General features: G+C 35.3%; 1 protein-coding gene across 11 annotated transcripts in view; it reads right to left on the bottom strand.

Annotated features, from left to right (window-relative positions):
* CNBD1 (cyclic nucleotide binding domain containing 1) overlaps nucleotides 1–27,886 on the bottom strand; it is a 441,461-nt gene that overhangs the window by 9,387 nt on the left and 404,188 nt on the right. For 6 of the 11 annotated variants that reach the window (XM_081496826.1, XM_081496830.1, XM_081496823.1 and 3 more), the window contains 2 exons: nucleotides 18,935–18,994; nucleotides 1,357–1,505 (listed from right to left, as the gene is read on the bottom strand). In XM_081496826.1, coding sequence (XP_081352952.1) covers nucleotides 1,389–1,505; nucleotides 18,935–18,994 — 177 coding nt within the window. In that variant the 3' untranslated portion in view covers nucleotides 1,357–1,388. Of the gene's footprint in view, nucleotides 1–1,205; nucleotides 1,506–18,934; nucleotides 18,995–27,886 lie in introns of those variants that run through there. The other 5 variants (XM_081496822.1, XM_081496824.1, XM_081496827.1 and 2 more) reach the window with 2 other exon arrangements.

Genomic DNA, 27,886 nt, shown 5'->3' with positions numbered 1-27,886 from the left:
ATAAGTTAAATAAGCAGGGTGACAATATGCAGCCTTGACGTACTCCTTTCCCAATCTGGAACCAGTCTGTTGTTCCATGTCCAGTTCTAACTGTTGCTTCTTGACCTGCGTACAGATTTCTCAGGAGGCAGGTCAGGTGGTCTGGTATTCCCATCTCTTTCAGAATTTTCCACACTTTGTTGTGATCCACACAGTCAAAGGCTTTGGCATAATCAATAAAGCAGATGTTTTGCTGGTATACTCTGGCTTTTTTGATGATCCAATGGATGTTGGGAATTTGATCTCTGGTTCCTCTGCCTTTTCTAAAACCAGCTTCAACATCTTGAAGTTCACGGTTCACGTACTATTGAAGCATGGCTTGGAGAATTTTGAGCATTACTTTACTAGCATGTGAGATGAGTGCAATTATATGGTTGTTTGATCATTCTTTGGCATTGCCTTTCTTTGGGATTGGAATGAAAACTGATGTTTTCCAGACTTCTGGCCACTGTTGAGTTTTCCAAATTTGCTGGCATATTGAGTGCAGCACTTTCACATCATCATCTTTTAGGATTTGAAATAGCTCAACTGGAATTCTATCACCTCCACTAGCTTTGTTTGTAGTGATGCTTCCTAAGGCCCACTTGACTTCCCACTGCAGGATGTCTGGCTCTAGGTGAGTGATTACACCATAACGGTTATCTGCGTCATTAAGATTTTTTTGTATAGTTCTCTGTATTCTTACCACCTCTTCTTAATATCTTCTGCTTCTATTAGGTCCATACCATTTCTGTCCTTTATTGAGCCCATCTTTGCATGAAATGTTCCTTTGGTATCTCTAATTTTCTTGAAGAGATCTCTAGTCTTTCCCATTCTATTGTTTTCCTCTATTTCTTTGCATTGATCACTGAGGAGGGTTTCTTCATCTTTCTTACACATAGTATAGAATCCTCCAAAAATAAATTATGCTTTGCAAACAAATTTAAGATGCTAAACAAAACAGCATTATTAATAGGTTTTAAAAAGCATATCGAAAGTTCCTATTTTTGTTTCAATTTTAAACTTAATATAATGAGGCAAATCATGATATTTAATTTAATTATAGAAATTGGGAGTTAGATTATAAATCTATTTTAAAACTTTTGGTTCTCTAAAAACTATGTATAGAAATTTTGTCTCTTAAGACTCTAATATCATGAAAAAAAAAATGAAAGAAAATTCAGTTGTTGAATACAAGTATATCAGCAGAAATTTATTTATGTGAGTAAGCTAGTAGGAAGCTAGGCAATAGGAATAAATAGAGACCCTTATAGAGATTTCAAATGAAGACCCTTACAGTGGTTTCAAATGAAGACAACAAGAATGAATAATTCTTACTGAAATCCCCAGCTTCTTATGAGTTGGTTTGTTTAATAACTGACTAAAGTATCCTTGAGATGCCTACGAATGCTGGTATAGGAATGGTCCCATTTTCCAAAGCCTGGAATAATCCCATTATGAAACAAGGATTTTTTCACTGTTGCATCCTAGAAAAAAAGGATTAATAAAAATAATTAATCCTATCAATCCTAAGGTTATAAAGCATAGATTTCATATAAAAACAAATGGAAACAAACAATATGAATCTCTCTTAAGATATTTGTGGGTAGAATTTTCACCTAAGCAAAATCTATAAAAAATACAATTTATACACAATTTTCTATTAAATAAGCCCTTTCGATATTTATATCTAGAGGTTATTTCTGAATGGAGCTTTTTTTAACTTTTAAAACAAGAATATGAGGGGAAATTATATTTGAAGTTATAAAGCATGTTTTTTTTGCTGAAAAATTTTATACATGATATTTAGTTTATCATCTTGATATTGATATTAAAGCAGATTAAACAAGGACTTATCTGCCCAATTTTCATTACTTGTCAATATTATAAACTATTAATAATAACTGGAAGAGCTTGTATTATAATAAACTGTTTAATGTCTCTCTTTGGAGCCTCCAAATTAGGAGGGTTACTGTCTCTGGTGCCCCTGCTTAGAAGCTTAGCCTTCTCTGTTCCGTTGATGCCAGCTATCGCTATGTAACTTGCTTTGGCTAATAGATTGAGAGACGGGGTGTGCGTTTCCAAAAAGAAGCTTCATGAGCCATTGGCAATTTCCGACACTCTCTCTCTTTTGTCATGTGAGAGCAACACTCTGAGTCTCAGCCAAATGTAGCCAAGTGTCAGTCTACACTAGACAAGGTGTGAGAAGTGAGCCTTTGTTGCTGAGAGTAGCCAAGGCCTGGGAACCATTTGTACCATAGCAAAATGTAGCCTAATCTGGAAGATCACGTTAATATTTAAAAATACACATAATTCTATATTTAATTTTGTTTATATTGACTTTAGTTTGAAAACAGAGAATAAAATAAAAGCCATGGAAAATAGGTGATATGTATAAGTAAGTAAAGGGAACGAGCTTGTGTTGAATGCCTACTGTCTCATTTAATGCTCGCAATAAACATGAAAGATGGGGAGTATTTGATTACTTTTCAGTAGAAGATATTAAGGCAGTTTTTAATAAAAAATTCTAGTTGACTCATAGAGTTGATGTGAATAATTACATGTTGCTTAAATATATAATAGTAAAACAATGTTTAATTCTTAGAATATAAATCCTTTGCACCTATTAAAACATAGAAAATGTCTGTAAAACAACTCTGAAAGCAATGATATTCATGTTAGCATTAATTTAATTTGAAAGATACTATAATTAACCTTAAGTTATATCAAGCTTCAGGAAATAAATATGGTATTGTTCTTACAGCATAACTTTTTGTTTTTAGTTCAGTATGCTATGACTATTTTGTGAAGCCTATTAATTTAATTCACATACTTCATTTCTTCTTTTGCAGGGCTGAAAAACTTTCTATCATGTAATATCACTGTATTAGTTTCCATTTAGTTATTACAAAGAAAAAATTGTCAAAAAGGTAAATTTACAAAAGTACTGATAATTAAAAGAATACTAATTAAAAACAGAGAAAATGAATCTGGGCAGTAAACAGATACTTCAAAGTGGTAATCGAGATAGTTCAGGATGCATTGATATTATTTTTCTATTAACATTGATAGTAACAAGAAGTAATAATATATAGAATTACAACAAAAATAAGAGATACTTGATATCACAAAGACAAAGACATCAATTGTTTCACTGAGATCTGAACTTACGGAACCGAAGGGACAAGTGTTACACAAGTTGAAAAATTCCAAGTTAGGACTTGGAAATATTAAGCAACCTGTGAGTCATGCAGCTCAAAAATTTAAAGCCCAGATATGAATCTGAGTCAATCTTCTCTTTTGTTATCACTAAATTTTTAGATAGAGCATAATCCTCCTTAAGGTAAATAGTTCAAAAACCCCACAAAACTTATGATCTGATATTAATGACTGAAAATTAAAAAAGAATAAAATTGTTGACAAAAAAAGTAGAATATCAGAGAAATATATTCAGGAATTCTTTTTTCTCAGAAGCTTATATCAATAGAAATATTTTCTTGAAATTAGCATCAAACTGTTTTATGATTGCTTATTTATCTTTTATTTATATTAATATTTTTACAAAAATAATTAGAGGTAAATAGAAGATGAAATAAAAGCAAAGAAGACCAATAAAGCCAGGTAAGAGCACAATTCATAGAACATGAAAATAATAACAAAATGAGAACTCTTAATAAAAGCTGCACCTTGGCACCAGACGTATTTGACTTTATAGGCAACTAAGTTAAAATGATATTTTGTAAGTTTCATGGCTTCCATTTCTGAATAAAACAAATCTATTCCTCAAAGTATAGTTACATCCCCATTGGTGTTAAGATATAGCATAAATTTAGTAGCAATTTTTTTTTTTCAGGAAAAAGTAAACTCATTCAATGGTCCTAAAATTTACCCTATCATGCAGCGCAAAAAAGTAGCAGATCTTTTATTTTTCTGAGTTAAATTTAATCTACTTTGAGAAATTCACCCAGGGCTTACAGGAAATTGAATTTAGTCGCTCTTGATATCCTTCCATTCTTTTCAGAATAGTGCAAATGCCTTGAGTCTCATGTAGTTTAAGCCTTCGAAGGGGGCCCTGTGGTCTGTGTTCATGGTCACTAATGACATCCTCTGCTTCGAGGCCACCCCAGAAGGCACAGTGGTAACGAATTCATGCCTGTCGATGCAGGAGACGCGGAAGACCTGGGTTCCATCCATGGATTGACAAGATCTCGGGGTGTAGGAAATGGCAGCTGACTCTCGTCTTCTTGCCTGGAAAATTCCACTGACAGTGGAGCCTGGCGGGCTGCACTCCACGGGGTCACAGTCAGACAGGACCGAGCAGTTCAAGCACACACAGGTGCCCCCTTCACCTAGGCTGACCCCGTCGCTTGTGAGGCCCCGCTGTCTGCGGTCCGCTCTCCCCAGGCGCACCACTCAGCACTCTCTGAAGCAGGGCACCTCAGTCCGCACCGTGGGGGAGACAGCACAAGTCTTCCTTCTCACCGAGCGGATAAAATGATCGCATTCATGAAATTTTAGAGAAGCTCTTCAAATACCCCTCCGCTTTCAGTTTCCACCAACCACGTGGAAATTATTCTCTGTATATTCTCTGGATTAATGATGAATATTTTCCCGTTAAAACTCCACTATAAACACAATAGTTAAAGTTGAAGAAAAAATAGATGCTAGTAACTTTCATTTTATTCTTACTAATTTACTTTGTTAGGAGTACAGTTTTTAGAGGGCTAAGTCTTAAGAAAAGTCAGAGTTAGGCTTTGTTGCGTTTTATTGTTGTTATATTAGATTTGGTAATATACTGTATTACTGTGTGTTCAGTTGAAGCTATTAAGTTTTGTCAAAAACAGATAAAATAGAAAACTAAAATTTTCTTTCTCCAAAATTAGGGAATTCAAATATAGTCTAAAATGTATTCATTGTCTTATGCTTTTATTCTCTCTCTGTCTCTTCAATGTAATATAATATACAGAACACCATTTTAACCCTTTAGAGATGTACAGTTCAACGGCTTTAACTACATTCACATTGTTTTGAAACTATCACCACTATTCATCTCCAAAAGGTTTTCATCATCCCAAACTGAAATTCTGTATCCACAAAACAAAAAATCCCCACTCTACTCACCCCTGAGCTCCAGATAACTGCTATCCTACCTTTTGCCTCTGTAAATGTAAGATGGAATTTGGCTATTCTAGGTATCTCATATAAGTGGAATCATATTTGCCCTTTTATGTCTAGCTCATTTTACTTAGCATAATGTCTTTAAGTTTCATTCATGTAGAATATAACAGATCCTCATTCTCTCTTACAGGACTTTTCTTTATCTGGATACCATGAGCATGTTTAGCAATAAAGCTCAGAAAGGAACTGGAAATAATGAGCTTGGTGGATAGTAAGTTAAAGGATATCTTTTGTCATGAGAGAGAAAAAGAGAGACAGAGAGCAAGAGAGGGAAAAAAAAAAAGAGAAATTTGGGAGAGCTAAAAGATAAAATGAAGAAGCTGATATTACAGAACTTGAATTTTTCCCATTGCACTGGAAAATTAATTTCAACACTTTTCAGCACCTCTTCATTTCAGGTTTACATTAGACACGGGGCTTTTTAAATTTATCACTTGGTTTGAAAATCAGCAAAAGGTTTGTAACACAGCCTCCCTAGTTAAACTCCTTTTCTCAAATTTTATAAAAACCAGGTTTTCCTATTAAAAATAAAGTCATGGGAATCTTGGAAGAAGATGTTATTGTTATAAAATGATGCAACAAGCAGTGAGGACAAAGACTGCCAAGTTAAACACAAAGGGTGAAGTCCATTTGCATATCCCCACACTCTTACACATGTATTCCAGTGTGAATTGCCGGTGAGCTTCTGATGACAGAACTTGACCCATTAAACACTCATTCTGAGAAAGACTCAGCTTTCTCCACAAACTGCATTTATATTTCCCAGATGATTACATCTTTTATCAAAAGCAGCAGTTGAGAAATGGGCAAGCTCAACATCAGAAACGTAGTCCATCCAGCTTTGACACTTTGACAACCAGTTTCACTTACAAATGATATGGGAAAGGGAAGGAGAGCAAGGCAGTTGTTGGGATTAGATTCTCAAGAGTAACATTAAGTTCATGTCACGAAAGATGGGAAAAAAAATCCGTGATCATCAGATGGCAAATGGTTTCTTCAGGAAATTGAATAGTTTACCTAAAAACTTAGCCTGTGTTTTTATCTTTGAAATACAAGGGTCAAATGAATCAAGAAATGTATCACATTTAAGACAAGAATACACAGAATGGATGCATATTATACCTAGAGACATCTATATATACCTATATATCTATTTGTGTCAATAAAGATAAACATGTTCTTTAAAAAATGTTTGTAAATTCTTTACACATCTTTCTTACACGTACAAACTTACTATTATAAAAATTGTTGGATTTGCAAACATTTTTCCTATTGCAAAGGTTGATTTTTCATTTGTTGATAGTTTCTTTTCTGTGAAGAAGTTTTCTAATTGATGTTTCTGGTTTATTTTAGCTTTTGTTGTCTTGGCTTTTGGTATCAAATCCAAAAAAGTTATTGCTAAAACCAGGGTCAAGGAGCTTATCCTATGTTTTTTTCTAGAAGTCCCATGGGTTCAGGTCTTATATTAAAGTCTTTATTCTGAAATGATTTTTGTGTATAGTGTAAGATGGAAATTAATTTCTTTTTGAATATGGCTGTCTAGTTTTCTCAATACCACTTATTAAAAGAATGTCCTATCCCCATTTGTATATTTTCGGCTCCTTTGCTATAAATTATTTGACCCTATCTATGGGGGCTTAAGTCCGGGCTCTCCATGCTGTTCCATTTATTTATCAGTTTTTATGCCAATAACATACTTTCCTGCCCTTTGCTTGGGTAGGAAGCTTGAATTCTAAACTGCAAGGTATGCTATCAAGAGATTCAATTTGTGGCCTGGTTTAGCCTTCTGCATGCTGAATCTTGCTTTATATATAATTATTTATCAATTTTTTGCTTCATAATCTATGTCTGTCTGTATTTCTAAATTCAAAGCAAACAACCAAACAAACAAGAAATGCCAACACATTGAATCCCTACATGGACCTGAAATCCCTACACGCACCTTTTCTTTCACTGGGGCATGATGTGCTGTCTTCACACTTCAGGATTCATGATAATGGCATGTTCTCCATTGCATATAATGTGACCTTCTATCTGTAACCGATTTAGCTCTTCAGCCCCACTGCTCAATTCTTGAACTTTTTATCCTCCTATCACTGATAAATGGACACTCGCTTTTGTATATAACATAAACAATTGATCTATGTAAAATTTAGACAGATGCCACCGTTTAAAACAACTGTTGGATTACAGTGATCTGAAGAAATACTTTTATCTTTATATTTAGGCTCATGGAAATTGAGATTTTACATTAAAGGAAAACTCACAGAGCTGTATATATTCAAGATAAGACATTACAATGTGTAATGCACAAAATTAACATTAAATCTTCCTCTTTTATCCATATGAAAAACAAGTGAATTACTACTACTTCCCTTAGGATACTCTAAATTATATTATGTTGCTACTCTACAAGTTCCACATTATATATTGAGATCAAATAAATTTTAAGCCCTGAAAGGAAAATTTTCATGAAAGTGAGCATCTTTCACATTTATGAAGTGTTACAAAGAGGGGTAGGAAAAGATGATGGTGTAGGAAGATCCTGGACTTACCTCCTCCCACGAGCACACCAAAATTCCTACTACTTATGGTGCAACTATCTCTGAGAATCACTTGAAGTTGACTAGAAAATATGTTCCACAACTAAAAATAAGAAGGGCATGCCATAGTGAGATGGGTAGGAGTGTGGAAACATGGTCTGGCCATGAACCAAATGTCAGTATTTTGACCTCTAGGCAGAAAGTACATCACAGCCCTGAAGGCTGCCTCTGAGGAATGAGTGATTCAAACCCCAGACCAGACTCCCCAGGCCAAGGGATCTGCACTGGGAAAATGATCTCCCACAATATCTGGCTTTGAAAATCAATGGTACTTATGTGTCCCTGACTGCTGGGGAGGCTATAGAAAACAGAGACTCCACTCTTAAAGGGCATGTGCAAAAACTAACTCTCTCTGAATTCCAGTACAGAAGCAACATTCTGAAAAGTGCCTCAGTCATTCATAAGGAGGAGCTTACTAGGTGGCACCAGTGGTAAAGAACCCATCTGCCAATGCAGGAGATATAAGAAGTGTGGGTTCGATCCCAGGTTCAGAAAGGTCCCCTGGAGGAGGGCATAGCATATACTTCCTGGGAGAAGCCCATGGACAGAGGAGCCCAGAAGGCTACAGTCCTTAGGGTCGCACAGAGCTGGACACGACTGAAGCAACTTAGCATGCATACATAAGGAGATTCATTAAATAATTTTATTAGAGTGTGCGCCCAAGGAGTAGGGAATCTGTTGGAATTCACTCTGGGTTCAGAGAAGCTGGTAAGTGACAGTTTTCATTTGTTTATATTTCTTTCTTTGTTTGAGGTTCACCTTTTACCTTCCCAGGTGGTGCTAGTGGTTAAAGTACTTGTCTGCCAATGCAGGAGCCACAAGAGATGCTGGTTCAATTCCTGGGTCAGGAATGTCCTCTGGAGAAGGGCATAGCAACCCACTCCAGTATTCTTACCTGAAGAATCCCATGGACAGAGGAGCCTGGAGGGCTACAGTCCATGGGTTGCAGAGTGGGACACGACTGAAGCAACTTAGCAGGCATAGCATGCATACATGCAACTTTTACCTAACTGGCTTCGTGCTCAAAGGGGATGTCATCTCTGATTCTACCTATCCAATCTACTGGTGGTCAGTCAAGACTCTCCAACACAGCCCATGCCCCACTAGACATAGACTATAATTTTCTGTCCTAGGAATTCTCCAGGCAAGAATACTGGAATAGGTTGCCATTTCCTTCTCCAGGGGATGTTCCCAACCCAGAGATTGAACCCAGATCTCCTACATTGCAGGTGAATTCTTTACCTTCTGAACCTAATGATCAAGGTATTGATCAAACAAGAAGATATAATACTTGTAGACATATATGCACTCAACATAGAATTTAAGTACATAAAGCAAATATTAAGAGATATAAGTTGACAGTAACACAATTTTAGGTAGTTTTAGCATGTCATTTACTTTAATGAATATATCATCCAGCCAGAATATATATATATATATTTGTTGTTCAGTTGCTCAGTTGAATCTGACTCTTTGCGATCCCATGGACTGCAGCATGCCAGGCTTCCCTGTCCTTCATATCTCCCAGAGTTTACTCAAATTCATGTCCATTGAGTCAATGATGTCATCCAACCATCTCATCCTCTGTTGCCCCTTTCTCCTCCTGCCTTCAATCCTTCCCAGCATCAGGGTCTTATCCAATGAGTTGGCTCTTCACATCAGATAGCCAAAGTATTGGAGATTCAGTTTCAGCGTCAGTCCTTCCAATGAATATTCAGGTTTGATTTCCTTTAGGATAGACTGGTTTGATCCCTTTGCTGTCCATGGGACGCTTAAGAGTATACTCCAGCATCACAGTTCAAAAGCATTTGGTGTTCAGCCTTCTTAATGGCCCAGCTCCCACATCTGTATATATATGGTCTTCCCTGGTAGTTCAGATGGTAAAGAATCTGCCTGCAATGTGGGGGACCTGGGTTTGATCCCTGGTTCAGAAAGATCCCCTAGAGAGGGGAATGGCTACCCTCTCCAGCATCCTTGCCTAGAGAATTCTATGGACAGCAAGCCTGGCGGGCTATAGTCCTTGGGGTCACAAAGAGTTGGACATGAGTCATGACTGAGTGACTAATGCATTCTTTTTTCGTGTAAGTGTATATAAATATATATATAAAATATTCCAGTCCAAAGTAGCAGAATCCATATTCTTTGTAAGTGCATGTGAAACATTCTCCAGGTTCACATGCTAGCAAGCACAGATCATATACTCATATGATCACATGCTCAATCACACAGAAGGTTCACTAAATTTAAGAAAATTGAAATCATATCAACAATCTCTTCCGATCACAATGCTATGAAACTAGAAATTAGGTACAATGAGAAAACTACAAAAAGCACAAGTACATGGAGGGCAAACAACATGCTATTAAGGATTGGGCCATTGAAGAAATCAGAAAATTAAAAAACAATACCTGGATATAGGTGAAAATGGACACACAATGTGCCAACATATATGGGATGCATCAAAAATAGCTCTAAAAGGGAAATTTAGAGTGACAGATATCTACCTCAGGAAATGAGAAAAGTCTCATAAAATACTTTAGTCTTAATCCATTCTGCTCATCTATAGTGAGATGATGTTCACTAAACATACTGAAACCATTTCATGATGTATGAAGTCAAATCCTTATTCTGTACACCTTAAACTTATACAGCGGTGTAAGTCAATTATATCTAAGTTAAAATTGGAAGAAGAAAACAGATGAATGAACAAAAATGCCATGATATATACACGCATGTGGCTCAGGCATAATAATGGAGTGCATGCTACAATTTGGATAAACCTCAGAAACACTACTCTAAGTGAAGGAAGCCAGATAAAAGGTTACGTATTGTATGATTCTACTTACTGAAAATAACAAATTAATTCATAGAGACAGAAAGCAAATGAGTGACTGCTAGAGGATAGGAGAAAGAGGAGATTGGGGATATAACTGCTTGATAGATATGAGGTTTTATTTTGAGATGTTGAAAATAATTTAGAAATTGTGGCTGCATAATATCGATATTATGAATGTACTAAATTCCACTGAATTGCTCTCTTTAAAACAGTTAATTTTATGTTATGTGATTTTCACCTCAATAGAAATTAAATGTAAAAGGTGCTAAATGGAATTGTATCAAAAATAACAAGTTATCTTAATATAACTAAGATTTTAGGTTTAGTCTTAAACAAGATAATAAAGCAAATTCCATTAAGTCAAAGAAAACTCTGTTAGATGTACCTCTTTTTCTATCTCATATGTCTATTTCTTTTCCTTTGCAGCATCCTTTAGAGGACTTCTCACACATTATGCATACACTTGTGGCCGTATTTCTATAATTTATGTATCTCCCATAAAAGAGATCCAGAAGATCCATAAAAGTGATTGTTTACACCTTATTATTTTATTTTATTTTATTTACATTTCAGAAGATAGAGTCATTTTGATTATTCAGATATCAATTTTCATCATTTAACTAATGGTTACTGAAGGCTTCCCTATATGCCATTCTGTGCCTAGTTATGGATATACATATGTAAACAAGAGATCTTCAAGAAATCTAAAATCTACAGCAGGAAATGAACAGAAGTAAAATGTCAGATAATGAGACAATGTTCTCAAAAAAAGTTGAGAAAGAGGTGCTAAAAAAAAAACTTCAATTCTTTTAAAAGCTTTAAACACAGTTCAGAGAATTAATGATTAATATTTCCTTTAATAATAGTTTCAATGGGAAAATAAGAAAATATCAATTTTACAATAAAAAGATAAACTTTGGTATAATAGGAAAAGAAAAATATTTTCACTTTTTAATAACATATTCCATTTTAGTCATGAAGACTAGCCTGAGGCAATAGGTCAATTAATATGATAATTTGATACTTAAAGACTTAGGCATAACAAGTGAAATTTAATTTTGTAATCTCATGGTAATCATTTAGGGTCCAGAAGAGAGCAACACAATAATTAAAAGAAACAGCATTTATGAGGAGAACTGAAGGAACTAACGAAATATAGCCTAGAAAAGATAAGAATAAGTGATATTTAATTTTGCGTAAAGAGATATAGTAGAGATATAATGTAGGAGTCAACGAACTAGTGCAAATGCTGATTTAAATATGTGTCAGTAATCAAAAATACATATGCAAGTAGGGCATTTGGACACTGACATTTACATGAAATTATCTCCCCACAGAATTACACATTTTTGGCTCTGGACTTATGGACAGGAAATAGCTTACATTAGTTATAACATAAATGAGTGAGAAATGTTTGCACTTTCTTTGTATTTTGGGGAGTAACTTTTGGGGTTTTTTTGAGTTGTGTTTTTTTTTGGTACAATTTGGAAATATACTAAATTGTGTCCATTGTGTCTCTTATTGAAAGCAATAAGCATTAATATTCTTTGATTAATCTGAAATGCTTGCGAAGTATAAAGATTGATTTAAAAAAATCTAAACAACTGTAACCAATACTGTTATTAATTTAATATGTCCACTGAAATGACACTACCAGCTCCTGTCCAGCACCCCTTTTCCAAAATTTATACAACCCTCTAACCTAAATTATACTTGTGGACCAAAGAACACGACTTGGATTACTATTTCTGCAACCTATTGAATATTTATATTAAAATTTTAAATACAGCTTAAAAATTAAGAAGGAGCCATTATTCCAGATATTTTGAAATGCAATTTTATTCTAATTTTTGTAGTGTTTTAATTTACTTTAGGTCTTTTTATGGTAGAATAGATTTCTGCTCTGACTCACAATTCTATTTCAATTCATAATTATTAATATTTTATTATTTATTTCAAATAGAATAAGATAATTTCAAAATTACCTTTTGAAATTAATCATTTCAAAATTACCTTTTGAAATTAATCATTTCAAAATTACCTTTTGAAAATAAATCCAAAATTACCCAAAACAAGCAAAAAACTGCAAATCTCTATCCTGAGAATAAATTTGAGTGAAGTATATAAATTGGAATTGTTATTATATCATTTTTATTTCAAACTACTGAAGGATTCAATATTTTAAATCTAAAGTTGAAAACTGAAAAGGTATTAGAAAGTAATTTGTCAAATTATTCTTTCCTCACTTTTATATTCAAGTTTACTTTAAGTATTTATTATTTTCATATGTGTTTAATGCTATTCTGTATTGTGTGGTTTCTATTCATGAGCACCTTAAATTAAAAAAAAAAAGAGGGAGACACATGTATAAAACACTTAGAAAATAATATTTCAGTATATAAACAAGCATCCCCCAAATATCTACATTTTACTTGATATTGCATAATACTGTTTAGTGCCTACCTCACCTCTCAGGAGGTGGGGTAGAATGACTCAACCAGTCTAGGTAGAATGGCTCCTTTTCTCATTATCACTTTCTTTACTCTCTGGAAATTCTTAAAGCCACCATCCTGGACCTAGTGTTTAAGTCAGAGTTTTGTAAGTTAAATGGGAACTTCACAAACACACACACACAGTAGCAAGCAAACAGAATGTATTAAAGAGAAGCAAAGCACGAAGCTCTCAGCAGAGAGACTGAGTGGGCGGTAAAGAGCGCCCCAAAGGTGGGACTTAGAGCCGTTTATAGCCTTACCTGTTTTAATCTATACATTTTTAGTTGGCTCCTGTTCTTAAAATATGTCATTCCTAATCAGTCAGTTTGGAGAAAGAAATGGCAACCCACTCCAGTATTCTTGCCTGGAGACTCCTGTGGACAGGAGCCTGGCAGGCTGCAGTGCCTGGGGTCGCCAAAGAGTGGGACAGGACTGAAGGGACTAAACAGCAATCAGTTTAAAGGTCAAAATGTTTACCTTAACATCCTTATGGTTTCTCTTGATCTTCAGATTAACCTCCACCCTTGTTCATGCCTCCTGGCCATTTTACAATGGACCAGGTTTGTGGGTTAAAGATTAATGATCACCAGTTGTTTTTCCCTCAGGCATATGGAACAGAAATTAACTGCTGCTCTTCCCTAGATCTGTGTGCTGATAATTTATCAGACCTAAATTCCAGGAGTTCTGGACAAAGGGTATAGCTTTAGGTTAATGGAGCGAGATAGTCATTGAAAACAAGATGGAGGTCTCAGAGTCCTATACTGACTGCCTAGTAATTTCTACCTCATAAGCACCTAGTCTCACAGGCATCAGAAACTTCTTGTGTGTTGGGCCCAGTTCGTGTCCCATGAGAGTCAAATGGGTACATCTCTTTCCAACTGCATGAACAGTGACATCATGTTTGGAGCTTGAAATTGGCTATGAAGAGATTATTTGCACCATGAAAACAGGGTTTTTGTTTGTTTCTTTGTTTTGCTTTGTTTTGAGAGGGAGAGTAGTTTACTTAACACATTGATTAACACACCATTGTGTTGTTATTCAGTCACTAAGTCGTGTCCATATCTTTGTGACCCCATGGACTGTACCACACCTCTGTCCTCCGTATGTCCCAGAGTTTACTCAAATTCGTGTCTGTTGTGTCAGTGATGCTAACTAACCACCTCATTCTCTGCCACCTACTCCTCCTTTGCCTTCAGTCTTTCCCAGCATCAAGGTCTTTTCCAATGTGTTGGCTTTTCACATCAGATGAGTAAAGTTTTGGAGCTTCAGCTTCAGCAACGGTCCTTCCAGTGAATATTCAGGGTTGATTTCCTTTAGGATTGACTGGTTAGATCTCCTTGCAGTCCAAGGGACTCTCAAGAGTCTTCTCCAACACCACAGTTCAAAAGTATCAGTTCTTTGGTGCTCAGCCTTCTTTATGGTCCATCTCTCACATTCATACATGACTACTAGAAAACCATAGCTTTGATTGGATAGACTTTTGTTGACAAAGTGGTATCTCTGCTTTTTAATATACTGTCTAGCTTTGTCATAACTTTCCTTCCAAGGAGCAAGAGTCTTTTAATTTCATGACTGTTGTCACCATCTGCAGTGATTCTGAAGCCCAAGAAAATCAAATCTGTCATTGCTTCCACTTTTTCCCCTTCTATTTGCCATGAAGCGATGGGACTGGATGCCATGATCTTAATTTTTTGAATGTTGAGTTTCAAGCCAGCTTTTTCACTCTTCTCTTTCACCCTTATCAAGAGGCTCTTTAGTCCCTCTTCACTTTCTGCCATTAAAGTGATATCATCTACATATCTGAGGTTGTTGATATTGCCTAGCAATCTTGATTCCAGCTTGTGATTCATCTTTTTTCAGTATGAAAAGGCAAAAATATATGAATCACACCATTGTGTACAGCTATCCATTGGTCCATATAATTTCCAATTGGTTTTTAGCTCCAGTTTTATAACTCAACAACAAAAAAAAATCTATAGAATACATGCATTTCTAGCTATAGGGCAAGAAAGCGTAAATATGTGAGTTCACAGTCTCTTTTTGTTAGTGTAAGTATAAGGTCTATAGACTATTAATATGAAATCTGATGTTCCCATTGTCACAGAACTTTTTTTTTTAAGGTATGAGTGTTAGGTAGTTAGAATAGGAGAAAGGAGTCCACAATGGCAGTGGGTAAAGACAAAGAAAGGAAAAAGCTTGTGAAAATGGAACAAAAGAAGATCCATGGACTGGAGTGATAACCTCATGTGAGACAAACACACCCCCTTCTTGGCCAGCCCAATTTGCATAGGGCAGGCTCAAGGGGATAAGGAGACAAACATATAAAAGGAGAAAGCCAAGACAGATTGAGGCCTCTCCTTTGGGGTCAGCTTGCCTTCACCCCTCAAGAGTGTACTATCCTTTGCTTGCTGAATAAAACTGAGTTGTAACTGAGCTGTAATATTGACCCGCCGTTTCAAATCTCTGCTGTGGTGATTCAGAACCAAGGAAATTACACAGTCCCCTGACATAGGTGTTCCAATGTAGAAAAGAAATCAAGGTTAAGCCATAGTAACTCCTTGGCTCTATAACAGAAATCTTGCCAGGACTTATCATCAAATGTTAAGTAACAGACCATGTTTAACAAGAATTCCTGTGACAGATGAACTTGCAAGCAATCTATATTTAAGGACTTGAGAAAACAGCAACAACGTCAGGGACAACTCTGTGAATAGCTCTTCTTAAATTGTTTCCACAATAACTTTAATAAATCTGATAGTCTTACATATCCAGCTAGAAGTTCTATGAATCATTTTCTAAATATGTAGTTGGTAGAGAATAATTGAATATTATAGTTAGTTTAGAAATCTCACTAGAGGGTTAAAACAGAAAATGAATTTTAAGCGAGCTTGGGAGACTGTTGTAGGCTAATAAACACTCAAGGAAAGAATCCAATCTACAATCTACTCTACCTTGAAGGAAGACTAGGCACATTCAAGTGCCAGACACGCTCAAGTCATAAATCCTAATAGATAAAACACAACAAAATAAAATAAAATAAAATAAAAACCCTAATACTTAAAAAAATACTTAAAATACTTAAAAAACAAATCCTAATATTTAAAACACAATAAAATAAAATTAAAAAATACTAATAGTTAAAAACAATAGATATGAGATGTGAATCTTGTTACATAAAGTCAAAGAGTTAATAGTCCTTGAAGGGTAGAATTTTTGCATGTAGCCAAGTCAGAAATGTAGGGGAAATAATCTAGGTGATAGGGGACATTATACAGAAATCTGAGATGAATTACTGTATTTTAGTACCATGTTACCACCTTTTTGCTAATATGCATATAATTTAAATAGACCATGACAGTTTTGGTTAGACCATATGGGGTCAAGGGAGAAACAAATGATGTTAACTTTGATGCCTAGCAGAGAATGAGGAAGAAGGTGGTCTTCTTCTCTCACCATTTTTTCTTTGATGAAAAAAAATGCAGCCTTCTCAGTTCTTGGAACTGTGTTCCCTTACCTGCCCATTTGTATTTCTTGCAAACTTCCTATACTCATAAACTCACTCTTTGCCTATCCACCTATCCCTTGCCTCATCCTGAATTTTTTCTGTGATGAGGCAAAAGAACCTGGGCTTCAGTAAGTCTTGACACAAAGTGAGCAGTTGTAATTAGAAGACAGTGGATTTGAGTCCCCTCCTAAGGTGGGGATTTTGGGTTCAACTCCTGATCTGAGCTTTAACTGAGTATAAGTCCCAACTGAGATGGAGTTTTGTTTCACAATAACAATATCTCTACAGCAGAAAATTATTAAAGGAAAAAATAGCTTGGATGAAGGACTTTGAACTCCTAGATTTTCCAAGGATTCCCTCATCATAGATTTGGGGTGACATCAACAAAGTTATGGCATCTTTATTCAAGATCATTTTAATAGAAAAGGCATCTGCCAATAGTGTGTATATAATTCATTCATTTTTCATAATTATCGAGTTCCCATTATGTGACAGGCACTGTGCCTGTCAATCTCTTCCCCTTATTGAAATTACAGTGTAGTAGTTAAACTGAAAATTAGCAGTTATAAATTAATTCAGGTAAAGTTGTTTTAGACAAGAGAGAGAATGGTCTTTTAGAGAATTGAAAGTTCAGCAGACAGGAGATTTTGGTAGGGGAAAATGTCTTACAAAATCACATGCAAATTATTTTTTAAAAAGATTTAGATTTCTTTAAGGAAAATTGGAAGGTATTAAAATAGCTTTATTTATTTATTTATTTTTATTTTGTGTGTGAGCATAGAAATGATCTAACTTTATTTAGAAACAACTAGAATTTAAAAGAAAAAATACTATATATTTCAGTAATAGATTTAACCTTATATTTTTGGTAAATTATAATATTTGGAGCAATGAAAATTCCCAATGGGAGCAAAATCAAACCTCATTGACAAGCATATGAGCAAACTTAGAAAAAATAACTTATCTAGAACACTGAATTAGAAATTTACAATGGCGAGAGCAAACTGTCATTCAGCCCAAAGATTGCATTGTTGCACGTGGCTATAGAAGGTAGTATTTTGATGTAGGGATTCATTCTACCCTTCATTTCACTGTTCTCTCAACAGAAATAAATATTTGAAAAATCTTTCTGACACACTTGTCTTTTCTAAGTATTAGGTAGTTTCCCCCACCCTACATGACTACGACACAAAGAAGAGATATTTTCTAGGCTTAAAGTCATATAGTAGTTGTGCAGCACTTACCTATGGTGGATTGAGCTGTTTTAAAATCATTTACCCTTCCTTCTTTTTATTGGAGGTGTCTATTGGAGCATTTTTGAAAACTAAAATGTCCCATTTAAAATGTATGACATTTTTACTGTATACCGATGATGTGGTGTCTCACACACTACTCTACTGTGTTAGCCAGAATAATAAAGAGTTTGCTACTCTAAAAGGTGGTGCATTGTCTTAGAACTTTATTTTGTGTTCCTTTTGATTTTTTTGCACATATCAGAGCTTATGTGTCTCAGTTGTGGCACAGTCTTCAGAGTTATACCATTTTTGCTTTTAAACATACAAATATTTAGTGATGTACACGAATGAAATATTTACAGCTGCTTCACCCACTGTGCGTATCTTACAAATGGTACTGGATGCATGACAGTGGAGACAGTGATGATGATGGTGATAATGATTCTGGCAGCAAATTTTTCAAAGTGACAAAATTTGGATTAATCTCATAGCAAAATGGAAATCACTAGAGTCAATAACATTTCTTTTGATGCATATAATACAAAATATAGTTTAATCTCACTTGCAAGCTACTTTCTATGACCCTCGCAGAAAGAGACATAAAACTTCAAAGAACTCATTGTATCTTGAATTTCCCATTCCCTCTTTTGTTGTTTCACCCAAGCTGTTTCACTGGAAGTTATACTATCTCTGTTTCTTGAACAATTTCCTTAACCTCCAGTCTTTGGTTTCTCCTTCCATAAAATAAGAAAAGTAATCACAGGAGTTATTGGGGTTAAATGATCCAGCATACTTAATCTAAACACAGCAGGTACTAAATGCATAGTCTTCCCTCTAAGAGAAAAAAAGTTACTACAAATTTATTTGATGTTTCTTATACAACAGCATTAATATGTAAAGAACAATTGATATTTTAGTAGACATATTGCTTTTAACATTCATTTATTATAATAAAAAATTTCACTTTCTTTAATATTCATACTCTCTGGAAAAGCTATTACTAATTTAATGCAGTTTGAAGAATAAATAGCTATCCTAAATATTTGTTTCAATATATGGTATTGTACCTTGAAACTTTTCCATTCCCTCCTTACTTCCTTTTGCAAATATTCCTTTTTGACGTCCTCCTATAGAAAAAAATAAGGTTAGATTAATTAAATGAGACAATATTTCTTTTAATTATTTAGTCTCTGTATGGTGACTCAATGCAATGCTCATAGCAAACACACTCTTTCAATGACACAAGGAACAATTCTACACATGGACAGATGGTCAAAACCAAAATCAGATTGATTATATTCTTTGCAACCTAAGATGGAGAAGCTCTATACAGTCAGCAAAAACAAGACTGGGAGCTGGCTGTGGCTCAGATGATGAACTCCTTATTGCAAAATTCAGACTTGAAGAAATAGGGAAAACCACTAGGCCATTCAGCTATGACCTAAATCAAATCCGTTATGATTATACGGTGGAAGGGACAAATAGATTCAAGGGATTACATCTGATAGACAGAGTGCCTAAAAAACTGTGGACAGAGGTTTATAACATTGTAAAGGAGGAAGTGGCCAAAATCATCCCCAAGTAAAAGAAATGTGACGAGACAAATTAGCTGTCTGAGGAGGCCTTACAAATAGCTGAGAAAGGAAGAAAAGTGAAAGGCAAAGGAGCGAAGGAAAGATATAACAACCATCTGAATGTAGAGTTTCAAAGAATAGCAAGGAGAGAAAAGAAAGCATTCTTAAGTGAACAATGCAAAGAAGTAGAGGCAAACCATAGAAGGGGAAAGACTAGAAATAGCAAAGAAAATTAGAGATAGCAAGGGAACATTCTATGCAAAGATACACCCGATGAAGGACAGAAACTGTGTGTACCTAACAGAAACAGAAGATATTAACAGGTGGCAAGAATACACAGAAGAACTGTACATAAAAGGTCTTCATGACCCAAATAACCATTATGGTGTGATCACTCACCTAGAGCCAGACATCCTGTTGTGTAAAGTCAATTGAGCCTTGATGAACAGAGTAGTGAAGGTGATAGAATTTCAGCTGAGCTATTTGAAATCCTAAAAGATGATGCTGTCAAATATATCAGCAAATTTGGAAAACTCAGGAGTGGCCGTGGAACTGCAAAAGGTCAGTTTTCATTTCAATCCCAAAGAAGAACAATCCCAAAGAATGTTCAAACTACCACACAATTGCACTCATTTCAGATGCTAGCACGGTAATTCTCAAAATTCTTCAATCTAGGCTTCAACAGAATGTGAACTGAGAACTTCCAGATGTACAAGCTGGGTTTAGAAAAGGCAGAGGCAGCACAGATCAAATTGCCAACATCCACTGGGTCATAGAGAAAGCAAGAGAATTCCAGAAAAACATCTACTTCTGCTTCATTGACTACACTAAAGTCTTGATTTGTGTGGATCACAAGACACTGTGGAAAATTCTTAAAAAGATGAGAATACCAGACCACCTTACCTGCCTCCTGAGAAATCTGTATGCAAGTCAAGAAGCAACAGTTAGAACTGGAGCAGGAACAATGGACTGGTTCAATATTGGGAGAGGAGTACTTCAATCCTGTATATCGTCACCCTGCTTATTTAACTTCTCTGTAGAGTACATCAGGTGAAATGCCAGGCTGGATGAATCACAAACTGGAATCAAGCAATATCAATAATCTCAGATATGCAAATGACACAATCCTAATATCAGAAAGTGAAGAGGAACTAAGGAATCTCTTAATGAAGATGAAAAAGAAGAGTGAAAAAGCTGACTTAAAACTCAACATTCAAAAAACTAAGATCATGGCTCCAGTTCCATCACTTCATGGCAAATAGATGGGGAAACAGTGGAAACAAGACAGACTTGAATATTCACTGGGAGGATTGATGCTGAAGCTGAAGCTCCAATACTTCAGACACCGAGTGCAAAGGCCGACTCAGTGGAGAAGACTCTGATGCTGGGGAAGACTGAGGGCAGAAGGAGAAGGGGGTGACAGAAGGTGAAAGAGTTGAATGGCATCATTGCCTCAATGGACATGAGTTTGAGCATACTCTGGGAGATAGTGAAGGACAGGGAAGCCTGGGATGCTGCAGTCCATGCTGCAAAGAGCCAGACATGACTGAGTGACTGAACAACAACAAATTGTGATTCAAACCTTGCACATGTGTAACTGGAGGGCTGGAAAATAATAGTAGAGGTCAAATAGACACACGGTAAAAGATACGGGATAATCAATTTGAGCAATAGCTCAGGTATTGCAGAGTCACATCTTCAAAGACAAATGGTGTCTTGAAACAAAGTTTTACTGGTAGCTTATAATGAATAATTATCAAATCTATAAGCAATTTAATTATATTTATATAAAGGAACACTGAACACACACACACATGTGTGCAGTCTTTCCATGCACTCTTTTATTTTAATAAAACTTCCTTTTATAATACACAAAACTAAGAAACATGAAGATGAAATTAGAACTCTTTCCATTTTAAAAATAAAGATTTGGTCAACATAATCTCTATGCTGCTATGTATCACTAAGTTATTATTCCATTTCTTCTGTGAATATCAGCTATTTGTTTGTATTACTTTTAAATTCCAAGTGTGACTATAGTGAGTGAATATAGGTCTACACAGGGTTTCCAAGGTGGTGCTAGTGTTAAAGATCCCGCCTGCCAATGCAGGAGATGTAAAAGTCGCAAGTTCTGTCCCTAGGTCAGGAAGATCCTCTGGTGGAGAGCATGGCAAGCCACTCCAATATTCTTGCCTGGAAAACCCCATGGACAGAGGAATCTGGCCAGCTATAGTCCATGGGGCCGCAAAGAGTCAGACAGCTGAAGCAACTTAGCGTACAACATACACATATATTGAATAAATGCTTATATAATATGTACCTAGATATTAAAAATCACCAACTCTCTTACTAACAGTCTCCCAAAGAGTCTTTAATTATCAAATATAAAAGGTCACTTTTGCATTTTAGAAAGACATGTTTGCATGTCTATTATTTATACGTTTTAGAAGAATACAAACGTGAATATTAAAACAGATACATTTAGCAGCAAAAAGAATGAACCACTTATTCCAACTGTTCATATCAAAACCTGTAATAGTACCTTTGGCTTATGTATGATCAAAATAATTCAAATTATAATGAATTGGTTTTTATACATTATCATGTATAATGAGGCTATTAAAGATATGTAATGTACAGCCACTTGTTTCTCTTCTGGAATATGGTCTTTCACATAAAATTGTAAGTTTCCAGTTGTTCAGCATGATGGATAGAAATTTGTTGTAATTTACAAAATAATCAAGTAAACAAATTTATAGAAAGAAGTCACATGAAGTATTCATCTTTCACCAAAATACATGAACACAAGCTACACTAAACATAATTCGAATCTTGGGAATTCAGCACACACATAAGTACCTACCTTGTTCATTACTTACGTTTTCACTTTAGTATTCAGAAAATACCAGCTTAAAATGTTTCCCAAGTAGTAAATGCTATATAAAACTGATTCTGTTTTTATTCTGAGATTTGTGATAGTTTGACATTCTCCTTTGAAATTATGCCTATAATGACTCCCAGTGTGAAGCAATCCTTAGGATTAATTGTAATGACTATGAATTTACTGACATTAATATTCCTCATACAGGGATAGTCTGCTGGATAACTTCACATTATTGAATAACTAATGACCCCCTTCTCTTTTGGCAGTCCAAATGAGACATCTTTCAGTGAAAACAAAAGACAGATGTTCAGCATTAGCAGAAGTCCAGGGTGACACTCTAAACATATGCAAGGAAAGGAAACCCTAGATCCTCTCTCATGTGTAAGAAATTCTGACAAGTGACTGTAAAATTTCCTAATAGCATCATTTGGTTTTGTAAGAGTATAATTTTGTTTATGTATTAGATAATAATATCCTCCCAAAGTCCAGTCCCTACATTGATGCCAAAACTATATTCTTTTTTAAAAATAAAAGTAATGATACATTATATTTAAAAAATCATATTTATCTTCATTATTTTCATACCATTTCTACATAAAATAACAAAATAAAAACTACGACGTGTAAAAGATAATTTATCTGCACTATCAAAACAAATTCTTAAATTAACATCTTTTGTCAAAAAAATTCTAAGTGGCTTCCTTCATTGTTCATTTTTAGCTTACTCAAGAATCTTCTCAGTGTGGACTTCCTTGGTTCAATTCAAGTGGAATATTTGACATCGTACACTTAATTCATTTCTCCCCACTAGAAGCTTTGCGAAGGCAGTGAGTCATTTGACTTATTTATCACTCTATTTCCAAAGCCTAAATAGAGGACAGAGCAGTGCTCAATAAATATTTGTTATTTATACAAAAGAGAAACAAAAAATCAAGTGCTTTTGTTTGTTTACTTGCCTGCCTTCCTTCCTGCCTTCCTCCCTTTTTTAGTTTAGTGGGTAAGGTGTCACCCTCCCCAAGTCAGTGTAACCATGCCCTGAATTTAATAAACAATGAACACTATTCAAGTGAATTAAGGCTCCACTCTAGCCAACCCCTTTATAACTGAAACTTCAGGAAATTATTTTTAAACTGAAGAATAAATTATGCACTATAAAATGTACTTTTCTTACAGTATTCTGTTTGATGAGCTTGCACCACCCAAAACAAATTAATCACCCTGGAGATTTCCCTTATAGCAATCTTTTTTTCAGTCAAACCCCTTTTCACAGAGGCAGTTTCTATCTGACTTCTACCATTGTAGGTTATTTTTGACTATTTTATTAAATGAAATCATACAATATGTCATCTTTTTTGCTTCTAGTTTTATTCACTTTGCATAATATCTATAAGATTCTTTATATTATTATGTATATCAGTCTATTAGATTTTATACCAAGCAGCATTCTACTGTTTTAATGAATCACAGATAGCTAACTAACTTTACTGTTGATGGATATTTGGGTTTTTCATTTCTTGTTATTGAGACTTAAAATACTATGAACATTCTTGTAAAAATATTTTTGTATTCATCGACCTTTGTGTTAAATACTTAGGAGTAAAAACACTGAGTTATAGGGTAGATGTATTCTTAACTTTATTGGGAACGGCAAAGATTTCTCGAAGCTGGTTGTAAAATCTAATTGCTTTTCATCCTTCTACGTGCTAATCTATGACATCAAGGTCATTAAACACATTCTTCTATGCGTTCTTCTACAAGATTTATGGTTCTAGGTTTTATGGTTACTTTATCTGTCTTAAATGATGATGATGATGATTTTATTTTTATAGAATGAGGATAGGATTATTATTCATTTTTTCCCTATAAATATTCAGTTATATGTCCCTTTTTTCATTTTAAATTTTAGCCATTCTGCTACGTATAAAATAGTATCCAGTTGTGGTTTCACATTGTATTTTTCTATAGATTAACGATACTGAACACTTTTCATGTGTTTATTGATCACTCCCATATTTTATTTTGTGATGTGTTTGTTCGAATCCTTTGCTATTTTCAATTTAGTGTTCCATTTTATTGCTACTGATCGAAGAGTAGGTATGTCTCCTGGGAAACGTGTATGTGAGTCAAGAAGCAAGAGTTAGAATCAGACACGGAACAACTGACTGGTTCAAAACTGGGAAAGGAGTACGACAAAGTTGTGTATGGTCACTCTACCTATTTAACTTCTATGCAGAGCACATCATGTGAAATGCTGGACTGGATGAAGCACAAACTGCAATCAAGATTGCTGGGAGAAATAACAACAACCTCAGAAAGGCAGATGATACCACTCTAATGGCAGAAAATGAAGAGGAACTAAAGAACCTCTTGATAAGGGTAAAAGAGGAGAATGAAAAATCTAGCTTGAAACTCAACATTCAAAAAACTAGGATCATGGCATCCGGTCTCATCACTTCATGGCAAATGGAAGGGGAAAAAGTGAAACCAATGACAGATTTTATTTTCTTGGGCTCAAAATTCACTGCAGATGGTGACTGCAGTCACAAAATTAAAAGACACTTGCTCCTTGGAAGAAAAGCCATGACAAACCTAGACAGCATATTAATAAAGCAGAAGCATTACTTTGCCAATAAAAGTCCATACTCTCAAAGCTATGGTTTTTCCAGTAGTCATGTTCAGATATGAGCGTTGGACCATAAAGAAGGCTGAGCACTGAAGAATCAGTGCTTCCAAACTGTGGTGTTGGAGAAAACTCTTGAGAGTCCCTTGGACTGCAAGGAGATCCAACCAGTCCGTCCTAAAGGAGATCAGTCCTGAGTGTTCATTGGAAGGACTGATGCTGAAGCTGAAGTTCTAATACTTTGTCCACCTGATGTGAAGAGCTGACTCTTTGGAAAAGACCTTGATGCTGGGAAAGATTGAAAGCAAAAGGAGAAGGAGGAGGCATAGGACGAGATGATTAGATAGTATTCCTGACTCAGTGGACATGAATTTGAGCAAACTCGGTGAGATAGTAAAGGACAAGGGAGCCTGACATAGTACAGTTCATGGGATAGCAAAGAGTCGAAATGATTTAGCAACTGAACAACATTATTAGTATTAATTCTATTGGTTAGTTTATTAAATTTATAATATATAAATAATTACTGAAACTTCTAGATATTTTTTTTCTTTAAGCAACCCCACCCATCACTCTCAAATAACTTAATACTTCCTATCAACAAGGACTTTTCCTACATGCTCATAATATAACCATCAAAATTAAGAAACTCATGACGTGGTTAAGAAGCTGTCTGCCCAACTTTTCTACTTTTTCTTAAATAATCCTTTCTTCCTTTTGTAATCAGGACGTATTTTATAGGGGAGTCACTTTGGAAATACCCCATTCTTCTTTGCATCTTTAGCCCCAATTATTTATTTGTGTTTGGAAACACGGTTTTCATTTTATTCAAAAGTTATAATCAATGTTATATATTGATATATAATTTATAGTGTAAATAATATATAGTGTACGTATAACATTTTAGATAAATAATATTACATACATTTAGACTCTAAGAAGCAGCTGCTCCATGTGCTCATTGCTGTGGAGTGTCACTCTCCAAGCTCTCTTAGTGGATAGGATAAATCTATATACCCAGTTAGACCAACATTCAATACTTTCAATTTCAGTGTGTTACTACAGGTTTCTTTCTAGTGTTCTTTTTCTCTTTTACAAATTGTAACTAACTTCTCTAACAGTGAGTAAACTGGCTTGAGTCGTCCTTAACATATTTACATATTTGGTTAATCTTCCTGTAGGTGATCAATTTCCTACCTCTAGCACTGTTCACTCCCTCCTTAGGGAACTCTCCCCCTCAGGAAGCTCCATCTCAGACATCCTGCACTGGGCCTACTCCTGCTATGCCAGTGCCCTCCTCAGTGATCCTGGATGTTCACACGGCCAGCCGGTGGGTCCCTGCTGATGGACAGATAGCAGCCTCTTCAGTGCATCCTACACGCCAGCCGGCACCTTTTCTCCTCCCTTCGGAATCCTCACCCCTCGCGGACTCCAACCCTAGGGCTTGGCAGCACCCTAGGCAAGGAACCTGCTTCCCTCCTCAAGCTCCAAAATCTTGCATGGCATTTCTAGAGCCTCTGGAAAGGATCTCCCCTCTCCCCTCTCCAGGGCTGATACCCTTTAAAGGGGCAGCCCTCCTAAGTGGGCAACCTTCTCAAGCTTCAAAAGCTAAGGACTCAGCACCAGCTCGCCACATCCCTTTTAGGCTGCACGCGCTCTGACACTGTCTGCTGCCGTTCTGCAGGGAGGCCCTCCTAATTAAAGATAAGTAATTTTTATTTAAACTCAGAGTGAATTTACACTAAAATAGATATCTTTATCTTGATAAATACTTTCCATAAACATAGTAAAAAAAAAAAAAATGTCTTATCTGACTTCCATTAGAAATACAGGCAAAGCACTGCAAGAAACTACACGGTTTATTTCCAGCGCAGCTTGGTAGAGATGGCTGGTGGTCCTGTTTGCATAGTTATTCAGGGACCCGGACTCTTTCCATCACATGTCCTTCATTCCAGAGGCCTCAGAGTCCTCCTCTAGATCCTCTCAGTGCAGAATCAAACAAGAGAAGATGGAGAATGAAGGATCATGAGTGGGGAATCTGAAAACTACAAGAAAATCTGAAAAATGTAATCTAGCTTTGTGTTCAGGAGGAAAGTGAAAAGATTTTGTTGTAGAAACAGCTCCTTTCATCACAACATTATGTTTAGGTCTTTGTGAACTGCAAGGATAGTTTATGGCTTATCATATAGAAGAAAAATGTATATAAATAAAATTTTTGTAAAGTATATGCCAACTAAATAATGGGTTGTTTTAACAAAATGGAAGTATGTCATTGAGCAATAATAAAAAAATTCTGATCAATATTGAGATTTTTAAACTGGTTTTTTTTGGTAGGTGATATAACTTTTCAGATTTTATTAAAAGGAGATTACATGAGGCAGCTCTATATAACATATAACATGAATTTTCTGTGATTCCTTTTAAAATAACCCTTAAGAAATCATCCAATTTTAGTGCTGTGAGAAACAGACCTATGAAATCATCTACAGCTTAAAATATTGAAGATGCTATACTTAGGTAGCAAATATTAACTCTTTTTCCTTCTCTATTTAAAGTGTTCTAATCTTACCCACTTAAGCTCTCAAACCTATCACAAAATGTTGCCTCTGAAGAAAGAGAGCACTGTAATAAAGGAAAGAAAATGGCGACTGCATATATACTTTAAAAATCATCTCTAATTGTTTACAGTGAAATTTAGTCCTTTAATTTTAGATGACAAGATTAGAAAATTAGATTCTTGTAATTTAAACCTAACATCTATTTTCCAGAAAGTAGTAACATTGTCTGACAGATTAAAGAAACATAAATAATAATCAAATTATACTGTCCTATTTTCATAATTTTAGGAAAGCATTCATTTAGAGTATTGTTAATAAATAAGAGAGTGATTATTTAACAAGTATGACAGAAATCCATTGTTCAGCAAAAGCAAAACACCAAC

This window comes from Giraffa tippelskirchi, chromosome 6 (genome assembly GCF_054371585.1).
Source record: "Giraffa tippelskirchi isolate mGirTip1 chromosome 6, T2T-mGirTip1v1.2.pri, whole genome shotgun sequence".
Classification (NCBI taxonomy): domain Eukaryota; kingdom Metazoa; phylum Chordata; class Mammalia; order Artiodactyla; family Giraffidae; genus Giraffa; species Giraffa tippelskirchi.
The sequence above is the reverse complement of the archived record's forward strand: the minus strand, read 5'-3'. Positions and strand labels throughout refer to the sequence as shown.